We start from the raw sequence: 16,370 nt of genomic DNA, 5'->3' as shown, positions 1-16,370 counted from the left end.
ATGACATCATTCTTACTCACGATTGTAGCGATGTTTTACTACTTAATTAACTTATTATTCCCTGAACATGAATTTTACCAGCAATCGAAAAGTATTGGGAATAAATTTGAATAAGGAACAAAATAAAGTTTCCTTCCCAGGCAGGATTCGAACCACGAAAGTCTTAGTTACCAGTCTATCGTGCTCTGGAGTGAACAAGGCTCTGAAATCAGCTACAAGGGTCGGTCCGTTTTTTGCCACTACTGTACATGTTATACTCATATTAAGGGGAGAGGATGGTATTTTTTGGTGAAAAATTAGTAAATTTTCAAAAAAAAAAATTCTTTAAAATACTCTGTGATATGTGTGGAATGCATAGCATAACATTTTGTGGGTAGACTATTTGTGCCCTTATCGGATGTTGAGTCGCCATTTTTAAACTTCCTGCGTTATGGATTTTTAAATCACTCGCCCACTTTTATTGTTGTTTCCGGTAGATTAAATTTAAAAAAAAAAAATGTTTCTTTAAAATACCCTTTGATATGTGTGGAATGCATTGCATAACATTTTGTGGGTATTTGTGCCCTTATCGGATGTTGAGGCGTCATTTTTAAACTTCCTGCGCTATGGATTTTTAAATCACACGCCCGCTTTTATCGGTTTCCAGTAACTTAATTTTTTTTGCTACATTGCCAGACAAAAATGGATATAATTTCTGAACTATTAAAGATACATGCATGAAATTTAGAACACACATTCTTTAGACTATTAGGAATCTTTTCTCTGTAACATAATTTTGTTAATTGATTTCGTTTAAAAAATACGTTCGTTTGTTTGTAAGAAAGGAAATCAGAAAATTGTTATTAAATTTAAATTGTTTATTTTACAAACGTAGGGACTAATATCAAAATTCTGTTACAGACAGTTTGTAGAACATGCTTTTGCAAATACATAGCAAAAAATTGTTTGAATCTATCTTTAAAAACGGTTTAGATATATCGGTTTTAGTACAATCCTGCATGGGGTATTTTTTTTTTTTTTTCAAATTTGGGTCCCCAAATAATTTTTTTTTTCAAAATATTTTTATTTGGTTGAGTTGCCACAGCTATGAGCTCTCTACATACAAAAAATTAATATTTTACACCAAATATGAAAAAAGCTTTAAAAAATACCATCCTCTCCCCTTAATTGACTGTGTTCTGAAGTTAAAAATGTATTGTTAATTACTTTGTACTCATTTTGTTTTTCAATTTTTAACTAAAAATTACATCGTTCTTACGCACTTATAACAAAAATTGTTACAAATCATACGACTTCAGAAACTTGATTCTTTACAGTTTAATTATGCATTTGTCTTGAAGAATTAATAAGAGTGGCGTGATTTGTAACAATTGTTGTGATAAATGCGTAAGAAAATGTAAACTACAAGACAAAAAGACGAACTACAGATTAAGGGCGGTTTAGATAATTCACCCATGGTTCTTTGAGAGTTAACTGTAGCAGTATTTTTATGTGCACATTTACTTTTTAAATTAACTAAAAAATTTAGTTGTGAGAGTTCCACACAACAATCAAAATTCCACACAGTTTGGCAACACTGTTCAGGAAGAGATATTTTTTCATAACCGTTAATCTGTGACATGGGACCTCAGGACCTCGACTCGATTAGCAAACATACTAACCAATAGACCTGAAAAGATGACGGGGAATATCGTAGGTGGAAAATAGCAGATAGTTTTTGTGTTTTAAAATCAAGCTGGATGTGATTTTGGACTGCGTAAATTGTCTTCATTCTGAGAATAATCATTAATTATTATGTCATTGCAAATCATAACTGTTTGTTACTGCACGCCAAAACTCGTGTAGCTATTTAGGCTAATTGTTTCCCTGGCAACGAGATGTTGTCGTAAACAAAAGAAACGAGTTGGAGCGTCGACAGTTGGCAGCGTGGAATGCGGACTGACCACTAATCCAGATAAATCGTAGCTGTCATTGTGGGTGTTAATTGCGCGTTTGCCAAGTCATGACAGAATCTGATTGTACTTTCATAAATTAATACGTAAGTCATTTGATAGCGCGAGAATACACCGGTGTAATTTGTCGGATTTGACATTCATCTTGTGACGGATCGATTGCGGCCCCCTTATTGTGGTCCGGTCCTACTTTTCTTGAGCTTGAACGGGTGTTGCCTGCTTACAGGGGCAAGTTCGCGGCCGTCCGGAAATGCACGCACAAGGAGACCGGCGTGGAGTACGCTGCCAAGTTCATCCGCAAGAGACGACGGGCAATGGACCAGCGACAGGACATCCTGCACGAGGTAGCAGTTCTCAAGATCGCCACCGATAGCGTCCGCATCGTCAGCCTGCATGAGGTTTACGAGACTCCCACAGAGATGGCGCTGATATTGGAGCTGTGAGTATATGGCCGCCAATATATGAAACAATCGCATCATCATTACTTTTCTTCCTTTTCGCTCTCCTTTTATTTATTATTCTCAATCTCTTTTGCTCTTCCTATCCTTTCCTGGCCTTCTTTTGCTTCTGGATTTTGTTGTTAGTAAAAGCCTAGATCATATATGTAACAGATGGATCATCGCTATGTTAAAATCGGCAGCACTTTCAAAAGAACAACCGCCAGGATCGTCAGCCGTAAACAAACACGAGATGGCAGTACAGTTGCTAATGCAATTCAAATGGGAATTATGACGTGATTCCTTATGTAACAACTAGATGGCAGCGTAGTAAACCTGACAAAGGTTGTTAACCTATCTGGGAGATATATATATATATATATATATATATATATATATATATATATATATATATATATATGAAGACATTATTACAAAAACAGCCCTAGTCATTTTTAATTAAATTGAGTTAAGGACACATTTGCTGCTATTTTAAATGTTTATAGACTCCAAAAACGGTCCATGTTAAGTGCAATAAACACAAGGATAAAACACCTGTTCAACGGAAATAGCTGACATGTGTTATTCTTTTATTTTTTATTGTTTTCCTGAAAAAATAGCAATTTTGTCAAGGGTTGTTTTTGTAATAATGTCTTCATATGATCTAGGTTAATACACAAGGATGTGATTTTATGGTGACTATTATACTTTTACTACGTCATAACACTTTTGACCAATAAAAGGATGCGAAAGGACGTCTTTTAAACAATCATGGCTGCTTGTCGCTACAATTTTATCACTTACCTAGCATTTGTTTATTTTTATCACTTTGTTTTTATCATTTCCCTGGCATTCCTTTCTTTATCTGCCAACATTTCAAACTGCAAATTCTTCACAGTACTATAAAACATGCTTTGCGATCGTCATTTGTTTTCCGCATAGATAGTAGACTGAAAATGGCGGCTTTGTTCGAACGTTTTGGTGAAGCTAACATTAGTGAAATATAATTTTAGCAAGTCAGTTAATACCCATTTTATTGTATTAGAGTAGACTACTTTATTTCTTCTAATCTTTGTATACTTTCTTCTGTTTTTATCATCTCCCTACCATTTGTTTCTTTCTTTGTCAACATTTCAAACTCCAAACTCTATGGTACCATGCTTGTGCTACCCTATGGATTTTCTGAAAATGGACATATCAGGTTTTCTCTTGTAGTATGCCAGTATCTGAATTTTTAAAATTGTGTAGAAAATATGAGCAATTCAAGTTACCTCTTACTTTTGAAAAGCCCTAAAGTTAATATGAAATTGAATAACATTTGTTTATCTGCAGGGCTTCAGGAGGGGAGCTGCAGAGGATACTGGATTCGGAGGAGGGCCTGCAGGAGTCACACGCGATCAAGGTCATGAGACAGATCCTGGAGGGCCTTAGTTACCTGCATGACAACAACATCGCGCACCTAGACCTTAAGGTAATGATGGGCACACTTCGTTATGGACCATAGCTTGTTCAGAGATCTTGGCTCATTTAAGTCTGTTTATAAGAGAATGCACTGAGGGTGAAGAAGTGAAAATGAATATATTTTTTATTTATTTTATTCATTTATTTTATTCCATAGATCTTACATGGGCAATGAAGCTTTAAGATGTGGAACAAGTCAAAATTTTACAATATTACAATTACAATTTTTACAAATTTTTACAGTTTTACAATTTTTACAATTTTGTGCAATTTTTTACAATATTTTGGCGAGATGTAGTGAGATGAGTTGAGGTCCGAGGATTCGCCAAAATATTACCCGGCATTTGCCTTTTGGTTGGGAAAAACCTCGGAAAAACCCAACCAGGTAATCAAATCAAAGGAGTTGATGCCGAGGACTCGCCATGGACCATCCGGCTTCAGTCCCACGGCTGTGGAAAACCTCGGGAGAAACCAAAGTCCAAAGGGGGATCCAACCCAAGCCCGAACGCAGCTCCGGATCAGCAGCCCAGCGAGTCTGCCGACTGAGCTACATCGATGGCTCTACTAAAAGTATACAATACATAGCCAATCAGATTATTAAATTTACAAACGCAAACGATCATTCATAAGTTGAGCTATATGTATAATACAAAACAAGTTAATTAAATTTAAGGCATAAACAATTCAACCAGTTGTGATATACAAAAATTGATAATACATATCATGCAATCTACTTCAAATTACAAACACAAACAATTTATCAGTAGAGCTATATAGATTACTATTCAATTTAAAGCATATACAATTCATCGGCCAAAACTATACAAATATATACAATACAAAGTAGCATACTTTCATTAAGCTATACAAATTTGTGCAATTAATATCAAGTAGATTAATTCAATTTATAATCATAAACAATTCATCAGTTGAGCTATACAGACTACTATACAATTTACAGCATATACAATTCATCTATTGAGCTATACAAACTACCATTCAATTTACAGCATATACAATTCATCAATTGAGCTATACAGACTACCATACAATTTACAGCATATACAATTCATCTATTGAGCTATACAGACTACTATACAATTTACAGCATATACAGTTCATCTATTGAGCTATACAAACTACCATTCAATTTACAGCATATACAATTCATCAATTGAGCTATATAGACTACCATTCAATTTACAGCATATACAATTCATCTATTGAGCTATACAAACTACCATTCAATTTACAGCATATACAATTCATCTATTGAGCTATATAGACTACCATTCAATTTACAGCATATACAATTCATCTATTGAGCTATACAAACTACCATTCAATTTACAGCATATACAATTCATCTATTGAGCTATACAGACTACCATTCAATTTACAGCATATACAATTCATCTATTGAGCTATACAAACTACCATTCAATTTACAGCATATACAATTCATCTATTGAGCTATACAAACTACCATTCAATTTACAGCATATACAATTCATCAATTGAGCTATACAGACTACCATTCAATTTACAGCATATACAATTCATCTATTGAGCTATACAAACTACCATTCAATTTACAGCATATACAATTCATCAATTGAGCTATACAGACTACTATACAATTTACAGCATATACAATTCATCTATTGAGCTATACAGACTACTATACAATTTACAGCATATACAATTCATCTATTGAGCTATACAAACTACCATTCAATTTACAGCATATACAATTCATCTATTGAGGTATACAAACTACCATTCAATTTACAGCATATACAATTCATCAATTGAGCTATACAGACTACCATTCAAGTTACAGCATATACAATTCATCTATTGAGCTATACAAACTACCATTCAATTTACAGCATATACAATTCATCAATTGAGCTATACAGACTACCATACAATTTACAGCATATACAATTCATCTATTGAGCTATACAGACTACTATACAATTTACAGCATATACAATTCATCTATTGAGCTATACAGACTACCATACAATTTACAGCATATACAATTCATCTATTGAGCTATACAGACTACTATACAATTTACAGCATATACAATTCATCTATTGAGCTATACAGACTACTATACAATTTACAGCATATACAATTCATCTATTGAGCTATACAGACTACCATTCAATTTACAGTAGGCCTATATACAATTCATCAGTAGAGCTACACAGACTAGTAATCATTTTAAAAGCATATACAATTCATCAGCCAAACTATACAAAATTGTATATTTTCTGGTTGGTATAAGCTACTGTCAGGCGTCCCTGTTTTCTGGAGACATTCCCCGAATTTTAATTTTTGTCGCAGAATGAAATTCGTTCTCTGGATTTTATATTGCTCCCAGATATCCCTGGATTTTCAGTGTTAATAATTATTACTATAATTCTATGAAATATCTCGGTGCCTGGGGTATTCATTCACAAATATTTGTGGAATGTATGTTGCTGACATCTCCTCCAGGAAGGGAATTGTGCAGTAATTGTCTTGGACTGAAGAACTTCAAACTAATTATATATTAAATTAACACGAAGTTAGTAAACAGCTACACGAAGTATTTTTTGCGAGATCGTGCGTATTTGCTTGGTTTCCGCACAAAACCAATCTGCGGTAAGTCTAAAATTCTACATTCAGTATTCCAAACCTAACACACATAACAATTTCCCTCTTCTTACCGCTTAAGTGACATATTGATTTTACTGCTTTAGGCTTTTAACATATTATTTTTAGAGACGTTTAATATAGTAATAATTATAAATTGGAAACTTACCACTGCAATTTCACCTAAATTGCACTGTTAGTTATTGTTTTTAAATATTTGCAAAAATTAAGTAAACTCTACAACTCCACAAAAGTTACTGCATTCGTGATGCATGTAACATTAAGGAAGCCGTTTGTTTTAAGTTCGCATTTATAGACTGGGGGAAAAAAAAAGACAGACGTATATCACAGCCTGCTGGAGTATAGTAAACACAGAAAACATTTTAAAGTAACAATGTTGAAAATAGATTTTTTTTTTCCAAATTTGCCGTCATTGAACAGAAACCAAGCTGGAGATTTCATTGCAACTAATTAGAAATTCCTCTTTCAGGTATGTAATAAACGATCTTCGCACAAAATAATGTACGATACACGAGCGGTATGTTTGTTTTCATGTTCTCGGAAATTAAAAAAGCTCAACTACGTTTTGCTTTTTCAAACTTTTCCTTGAGCATGAAAACGTCAACATACCGCTCTTGTAACGCATATTACTATTTTTTTTTTCGGTAAATAATCATAATTCAGTCAATTCTGTATAATTCGGACTTTCACTAATTCAAACTGGGGTTCCTCCCCCAATTAGTTTTAATTAATGAGGTTGTACTGTACTAGTAATGAGAAATTATTATTTGACATGGTGCAAAGACTATTGGACAGACACCCTCCCCCAAATGCAGGAGACAGGCGATAAAAAATAAGCCGAGAAATGGAAATTTTGATCTCCATTACCGGTGATCGTCGTTGCACTACTTATTTGCGTCAACGTTTAAGTATTGCAATTCAACGCGGAAATGCAATGAGCGTTTTGGGTACTCTACCCGAGTCCAGCCCTTTGGATGAACTATTTTTCTTGTAATAGTAATATACGTTACAAGAGCGGTATGTTGACGTTTTCATGGTCGAGGAAAAGATTGAAAAAGCGAAACGTAGTTGAGCTTTTTTAATTTCCGAGAACATGAAAACAAACATACTGCTCGTGTATCGTACATTATTTTGTGCGAAGATCGTTTATTACATACCTGAAAGACGAATTTCTAATTAGTTGCAATGAAATCTCCATGTTGGTTTCTGTTTAATGACGGTAACTTCGGAAAACCAAAATATCTTTCTTCAACATTGTTGCTATAAAATGTTTTCTGTGTTTACTATACTCCAGCAGGCCATGATATACGTCTGTCTTTTTTTCCCCCAGTCTATAAATGCGAACTTAAAACAAACGGTAAGGTTATGTAATGATTTATTTTGCATTTTAATATTTTAACAATATTATTTATATAACATATTGCAATAATAACATCAGCATCTGGAATCTTGTTGATTTTTTCACGGCTTCCTTAATGTTACTTGTATGAGGAATGCAACAAGTTTCGTGGAGTAGTAGACTTTACTTAATTTTTTCAAATATTTAAAAACAATAATTAACATTGCAATTTAGGTGAAATTGCAGTGGTAAGTTTCCAATTTATAATTATTACTATGTTAAACTTCTCTAAAAATAATATGTTAAAAGCCTAAAGCAGTAAAATGAATGTCACGCTTAAGCGGTAAGAAGAGGGAAATTGTTATGTGTGTTAGGTTGGGAATACTGAATGTGGTATTTCACACTTACCTTGTATTGGTTCTGTGCGGAAAACAAGCAAATACACACGATGTCGCACAAAATTTATTTAGTATAGATAGATAGATAGATATTTTTAGAAGTTTTTTTTTTCATTACTAGATAATATTTTATACAAAAAAAATTATTTTAGATGTCGTTCTATCTTATTTTTGTGTCAAATATACAAGTTTGTAGCTATTTGTATCCATCACAACTTTTTATTTATAGAAGTAGTATTATTTAAAGTTAACTTCCATCTTGTGTCTTTTGTACTTCGTTTGTTTTTCATGAAATGGCTTTGAGTTAAATCTTGTTTTAACGAATTATAGGTAGAATTATAAAGTAACGAAATATTGATCAAAAACATACTCTGAAACCAAGCAACTTAATGTTTTCTCTACCTATTTCGTAGCATGCTCACCTTTGTTGTTTCTTGTAATTCATCTTTTTGATGTTGCAACTTCTCACAGATAAGAAAGCTGGCATGCTTTGTTCGTGATAAGGCGTTTGTTATCTGTGTTTATTTTCACACAAAGGAAGGACTGTTAACTGTAACCTTCTTGTGAATTAAACATACAAAATATCCACTTTAAAACTAAAAATGCTTCAGTATTGTCTCTAAGTTCTTAAAACATACAATTAAAATGTCACGAAATGTCTTCTATATACTATATTATCGGTCATTTCTAAAAGGCTTGTGTCTGGCAGTAAACCCTATTATTTTTTTAGAAAAACATAAAGTTTTTTCCAACACGAAAGCTAAAAGAAATTAAGATTTGGATCAAAAGATGGCTATTCATCACCAGTATTAAATAAGTTTACCAAATTTGTTTAAAATAAGGGCTTGTTATCTCTAGGGAGCGGATTTTTATGTGCTAAAAAGTATGAAAATATTTGCTAAAAATAAAATAATATTTATTTTAAATATGACAAAAATGCCTTACTTAGCTTACTTACTTACTTACTTACAAATGGCTTTTAAGGAACCCGAAGGTTCATTGCCTCCCTCACATAAGCCCGCCATCGGTCCCTATCCTGTGCAAGATTAATCCAGTCTCTATCATCATATCCCACCTCCCTCAAATCCATTTTAATATTATCCTCCCATCTACGTCTCGGCCTCCCTAAAGGTCTTTTTCCCTCCGGTTTCCCAACTAACACTCTATATGCATTTCTGGATTCGCCCATATGTGCTACATGCCCTGCCCATCTCAAACGTCTGGATTTAATGTTCCTAATTATGTCAGGTGAAGAATACAATGCGTGCAGTTCTGTGTTGTGTAACTTTCTCCATTCTCCTGTAATTTCATCCCTCTTAGCCCCAAATATTTTCCTAAGCACCTTATTCTCAAACACCCTTAACCTATGTTCCTCTGTCAGAGTGAGAGTCCAAGTTTCACAACCATGCAGAACAACCGGTAATATAACTGTTTTATAAATTCTAACTTTCAGATTTTTGGACAGCAGACTGGATGATAAGAGCTTCTCAACCGAATAATAACACGCATTTCCCATATTTATTCTGCGTTTAATTTCCTCCCGAGTGTCATTTATATTTGTTACTGTTGCTCCAAGATATTTGAATTTTTCCACCTCTTTGAAGGATAAATCTCCAATTTTTATATTTCCATTTCGTACCATATTCTGGTCACAAGACATAATCATATACTTTGTCTTTTCGGGATTTACTTCCAAACCGATTGCTTTACTTGCTTCAAGTAAAATTCCCGTGTTTTCCCTAATCGTTTGTGTATTTTCTCCTAACATATTCACGTCATCCGCATAGACAAGAAGCTGATGTAACCCGTTCAATTCCAAACCCTGCCTGTTATCCTGAACTTTCCTAATGGCATATTCTAGCGCGAAGTTAAAAAGTAAAGGTGATAGTGCATCTCCCTGCTTTAGCCCGCAGTGAATTGGAAAAGCATCAGATAGAAACTGACCTATACGGACTCTGCTGTATGTTTCACTGAGACACATTTTAATTAATCGAACTAGTTTCTTGGGGATACCAAATTCAATAAGAATATCATATAATACTTCCCTCTTAACCGAATCATATGCCTTTTTGAAGTCTATGAATAACTGATGTACTGTACCCTTATACTCCCATTTTTTCTCCATTATCTGTCGAATACAAAAAATCTGATCAATAGTCGATCTATTACTTGGGGAAAAAAAAATGTTAGTAGGTACTCACCAACCACACTTGAATGCTAGTAGTTGGCCGAGAGTTGCAGTGAACAACAAAGGTCATCTCCAAATTCTCCATCACAAATGCTTGCCGATTATCTCTGAACAACGACTTATACTGTGAAAACGATCTTTCCACATCACAGGACGTCAGACGTGCATATTTAAAGAGAGGAATGTCACAAACACAAATACCGTCAATTTCACCTACAGGCAAACCCTCCAATACTTGAGCAACTTTACACATTTTTTTATATCCACTGTTTTTCCCAAACACATTCTGCAATTTGTCTCTTAGTAATTGTGCTTCTGAACCTGGTAGCGAGTCTAGTTTAATTTTCACGGCACACACCTCCCTGTTTCAGACAACAGGTTTTTGGATGTTTCCAGTTTTTTTATGGTGTCACACAAAAAGCTTAGATTTGCTAATAGGAAAGCCAAATCGTTTTTTAAGCAACCATCTTTCAGTATATCTTGAAGGATATCAATTGACGAAGCCCGATAACAGGGAATCCCAACAAGATATATTGCCTTACTTGATGGACATGTGCGAGAAGCGAGAGATTTGTTTAAATTAAATAATGTTCATACCCGAGCTCTTATCTGTTGTGTTTCACAAACAAAGCGTGTAATGAAATCATCTTCAGCAACAATAAACATTCCTAATTTTGTGTTGCAAGATCTCTCCTCCTTGTCCATGTTAATTTATTCTCTAATAATAACACTGATATGCTGCCTAGCAGTTCTCAGAACTTGAGGCGATACTATTACGAAAATGGATCACGGATACACCACACAGCGCTTAGAAACACGAAGCAACCAAGAATTCTTAAAAAGATAACGTACTTCTGAGTTACATAATTGATTTAGTTTTAAAATGTTTAAAAGTTCTTGTAAAAAAAATTATTTAAGTAAAAAAACTCCAAGATTTATGTGTTTATAATAGATTTCCTGAAAACATGTATTTACATAATTTTTTTGTGAAAATATGTGTTTTTATGTGAAATAAAATTCGTGTTTTAAACTTGAAACTTCATGTCCGGAATTTTTAACTTTGTTAATTATGTTTTATCACACGCAAAAATAATATTTAATTACATAGGAATCCACTCCTTATTCATCACCAGTATTAAATAAGTTTACCAAATTTGTTTAAAATTAGGGTCTGTTACCTCTCATGTAAAAATCTGAAATGTTTGCATGAAGAAACGCCAGATTCGTAGAAAATACAAAAAATTTATATTTGTTTGAAACTTTTACACCTTGATTGGAAACTAAATTAAACATTATGATTGTTGTCTGCTACAATGAATCAAGAAATTCTTCATTATCATTTACTTCTTTTGCTTCTATTACAGGCAAATTCAAAATTGTCTCATAATATGTGTTGGTCTGGACTGTATCTAATGATTTTTTACTGTTTTCTACTTCATTCGGGTTTGTGGAAGGTTTATATTATGAATTCCAGGCAAACTTAAGTCAAAAGTATGCGTCATTATTCCATTAATGAATTAAAACGTAGTGACATGTTTATTTTCATTGTTAAAAGATTACTAGCAATGTTTTCAACTGTTTCATACAGCTGGCAATGATTGCCAGATACTAAATTGATTGCTAGATGGCCCTTTCTCCAAAATAAAAGGTCTTTTAGAAATGAACATATATTTTAATACTTCATAATAAACACAGTGTGTTCATTACGAATGGAATATTACTCATAACGTCTTAAATTTTAATTTTATAAAAAAAGTTTTGTACAAAAACTGTTGGAGATAAATCATACAATATGATACCAGTGTTCGAAAAAATTTAGTTATACAGATATGACAGTAAACTTTACTTTTTTTTTAATGACACCCTATTTTAAGATTTACATATTCCGAATCTTCATTAAAGTTTGCGTATCGGTGTGTAGAAATTTTACCCATTCATGCCTTTTAAGTAGGCCTATTTATTAAACTTGTTTCATGACTTCAGACTTGAGACAAATAAGTATGTAAATCATGTTGAATAGGCCATAAAACTAATGAAAACTGTTCATTGTTGATTAATGTTAGTGTTTTGTTTAATTTCATGGCCTACTCTACATGGTTGTAGATATGAAAAGGAAAATATCAGCCATGTAACTGTGAAAAAGACAATGGACTCTTTTCGTGATAGACAGGGACATTGTTTGGCTGTGAATGGTTCTCATTTTGAGCATTTGTTGTATAGTTTGGTTAGTGATAGTGTTTTGTTTAGTTCTATGGCCTTCTTAACATGATTTTACATACTTACGTATTTGTCTCAAGTTTGAAGTTCGTGAAACATATTTAATAAATAGTTAAAAGACACAAAACTGGTGAATGGGTAAAATTTCTACATATTCATACGTAAAATTTAATGGAGATTCAGAGTATGTAAATCTTAAAATAGGATGCCATTTAAAAAAAAAAAGTTTACAGTCACACACTGTATGACCGAATAATGAACTTTTTTCGACAGATTTTGTATAAAACTTTTTTTTTAATTAAAATTTGTTTCTTATGTTTATTACTGCTGATTTGAAACATCTGTTTTCTTGCTCTAATGCTTGGTGCCATGTTTCTTTTACAGCCCCAGAATTTACTCCTGACGGGATTGTATCCAGATTGTGACATCAAGTTGTGTGACTTTGGGATCTCAAGAGTTATTCAAAGTGGTGTTGAAGTACGGGAAATTTTAGGGACGCCAGATTATGTTGGTAAGATTTATTACTAGAGATGAATTAATACAGAGCCATCTACATAGAAAGCCGGAGCCTTGAGTCAGCAACAATATAAATAACTGTGAAGTAGAGGCCTACGATACAATAGCACAAAAGCAATGTGTTTGTGTTAATGTCTATTTTCAGTGTAAATGAATGTACTCATAACATAAGTATGTGTCGATGAAATTATGTTTGCGGTCATACCAAACGTTCATTGTTTATGTATTATAAACTAAGTGCATATTGGCATTACGCAAGACAATAAAATGAAAATAAAATGGCTGCAGTCTTTGGCAGTTTTTATGGTTAAAGCTTTCTCGGGATAGGAACCGATGGTGGACTCATGTGAGGGCGGCAATGAACCTTCGGGTTCCTTAAAAGCCATTTGTAGATAAGTAAATGATAACAAAATTAACAATTCTTTTATATATTAAATATTGGATTCAATTAAATTGAAAACTGGTTAAGCGCATATAGACTTCCTTTCAATTTGAAAACAAAAAAACCTTTGTGTACTATTTTCACTAAACCTTCACTTTATTATATTATTCCGAAAGAATTAAAGTTTAATTATTCTGTAATACAAAAAGCTACATCACTTAAATTTTTAGATTTGATTGTTGATGAACATTTAACATTGGATAAGCATATTTTGCCTGTCTGTAACAAAATTGTTCCAATGTCTGGTATTTTGAAAAGGCTTACAAGATCTTTGCCTATATCTTGTCTCTTATATTATGTATATTTTGATGTACCGAAGTACATATGATATTTCAATGCAGATATTCTGCGTCATCACATGATGAAAGAGTGATGGAACGGAGAAAAATTCTCTCCGGCGCCCATACCGTCGGATCCCGCCAATCAGTGACTCATCTGAGTGCACCTCAACACATGTATGGACTTCGGTCCTGCGTTCATAGACATCTATGACGTAGTGTAGAGGGCGGCCACCCGAGGGAACCCAAGAGATGGAGCTTAATCTGAGACGATTCTAAACGGCGTCGGGATTGTATCCGGCGTGGCTTAGTGGATAAAGCATCAGCACGTAGAGCTGAAAACCCGGGTTCAAATCCCGGCGCCGGAGAGAATTTTTCTCCGTTCCATCACTCTTTCATCATCTTATATTATGATTTTATCCATTCTCATTTAATGTATATGTCATTTATTTGGGGACATAATAAGAAAACTGTTTTGAGACCTTTACAAATTATTCAAAATAGAGCTTTAAGAAATTTATTGGGTTTTCTATATCAATTTTCTTTCGTTCTGCCAGTTGAATCAATTATCGAATTAGGTGTTGCTATTTTCATGTTCAAAATTATTAACAAATTAATACATTGTAATATTATATTTTAGTTTAGTAAAGATATAGGCTGCATACTTATTTAAGAAGACAGAAAGAAAATATATTTTCTTCTCAGCATAGGTCAGTTACTTATGGAACGAAAGGACTTAACCATTTTTTAACAACAACTTTTAACCAACTTCCTTTAGAATATAGAATTTTATCAAATTGCTGGTGTTTTAAGAATTGTTTAAAAATACGTTTTTGGTAAGATTATTGATTTTAATTGTTTGTATGTATGTATATATGTATTCTCACTGCAAATGAGTAAATACCCGGTGGCAGTGGATTAATTATTAACTCAATCCTAAATTAAATGAAGCACGATCACTTAAAATAACATTTAAAGTAAATCTAATTTGTATCTTAAATCTAAGTTCGAACTAAAACCCACGAGTATGATATGTTCATATCTGCATAAGTACCTTTCAACATTACACTCATTTCGCTGTCAACTCACTCACTGCACTGGAACTACGACACATTTCACTGTTCAAATACTTTGCACTGCCACTATAAACTATAAAGCTTCACTGACAGGAACACGTTTCACTTACACAACACACTTCACACTTCACTGACACAACACACTTCACACTTCACTGACACAACACACTTCTACACTGATACAACACTTCAAATAACAAGATATCAATTACATCCTTTAAATAATGTGTATAATATACTACCGTCTATTAGTAAAGTCCTTAAGCCTATTTTTAAATACATTCTTGGTTACTGGTAAAGCCTTTAGTAAGTCTGCAGGTAAAGCATTCCAGTCCCTGATAGTACGATTAATCCCTGATTTGATTTATTGATTTAATTTATTTATTTATTTCATGGTTTCAAACGTTTCTTCTTTCTGCCCAAAAATTTATCTTACTATTTTTCTTATTTTGCTTTCTTTCTTTAATAAATTCTTGAGATATTCTTTGTTTTCCACAGACTGTAGTTTCATGACGTTTTAAATTACATTGTACAACTTATGTATGTGTTCTTGTATAGCCCCTACATATGAGTTATACTCTTTGGGGCATACTCGATAATTAAAAAAAAAAGTCATCGTCAAAGCCTAAAAACGCATACCTTTAATATGATTTTTCTCACAAACAGCTGTTCAGAATATGCCGATGTTCTTTTTTTGTAGTTGCATTTGTTAGTTTTTAACAATATTGTACTGTCCATGTCGGTACTTACCCCGATGATCTGTTTTTCTCTGTTCCAGCTCCAGAAATTCTGAGTTACGAACCCATAAGCCTTGCAACTGATATTTGGTAAGTATAGAAGCAGCTTCATGTTAAGGTAATGTAGTGATGTCTTGTAAAGTCCTGGTGAATATTATTTTAGTATTTGTTTCTGATTGAGCCGGCTTTTTGTTGTCTGCACACAATACAGTGAATTTACAGCGTGAAACTGCTGATACACAAATTGGATTTAATGTTAGCATCCATTAAGTCACAGAATCTAAATAATGCTAACAGACACTATTCTTGATCATAGTATTTGTTTGTCAGACATTTTTGACATTGTTTTAAGGGGAACAGAATTGGATTTTGGGTGAAAATGTTGATTTATGTTTTATTTTTTATAATACATTATTTGATTTTCCCTTTTTAAAATGGTATATCACGTGTGACTATATTAAAATTATACTTACTTACAAATGGCTCTTAAGAAACCCGGAGGTTCATTGCTGCCCTCACTTAAGAGGTTAGGTACAGCTTACAGCAGTAAAAAGTTTGGAAATATTCAACATTTTTTTCCTCCATTACTGTGTCTTGTACAATAATGAAAATTAGTATGTGTAAAATACTGTCCTTCTGCTATATGAAAAAAATATATT

The 16,370-nt window shown here is 33.2% G+C and overlaps 1 protein-coding gene across 1 annotated transcript in view; it reads left to right on the top strand.

Moving 5' to 3' along the window:
* The window catches only part of LOC138700987 (serine/threonine-protein kinase 17A-like), a 379,686-nt gene that overhangs the window by 356,771 nt on the left and 6,545 nt on the right, over positions 1-16,370 (top strand). Inside the window, exons 2-5 of the mRNA XM_069827447.1 lie at positions 2,179-2,391; positions 3,722-3,860; positions 13,047-13,173; positions 15,753-15,801. Of these exons, the coding sequence (XP_069683548.1) occupies positions 2,179-2,391; positions 3,722-3,860; positions 13,047-13,173; positions 15,753-15,801 (528 nt within the window). The remainder of the gene's footprint in view (positions 1-2,178; positions 2,392-3,721; positions 3,861-13,046; positions 13,174-15,752; positions 15,802-16,370) is intronic.

Source organism: Periplaneta americana, chromosome 6, assembly GCF_040183065.1.
Source record: "Periplaneta americana isolate PAMFEO1 chromosome 6, P.americana_PAMFEO1_priV1, whole genome shotgun sequence".
In the NCBI taxonomy this organism is placed as follows: Eukaryota; Metazoa; Arthropoda; class Insecta; order Blattodea; family Blattidae; genus Periplaneta; species Periplaneta americana.
Note: the sequence above shows the minus strand (reverse complement) of the source record. Positions and strands in the feature narration are given on the sequence as shown.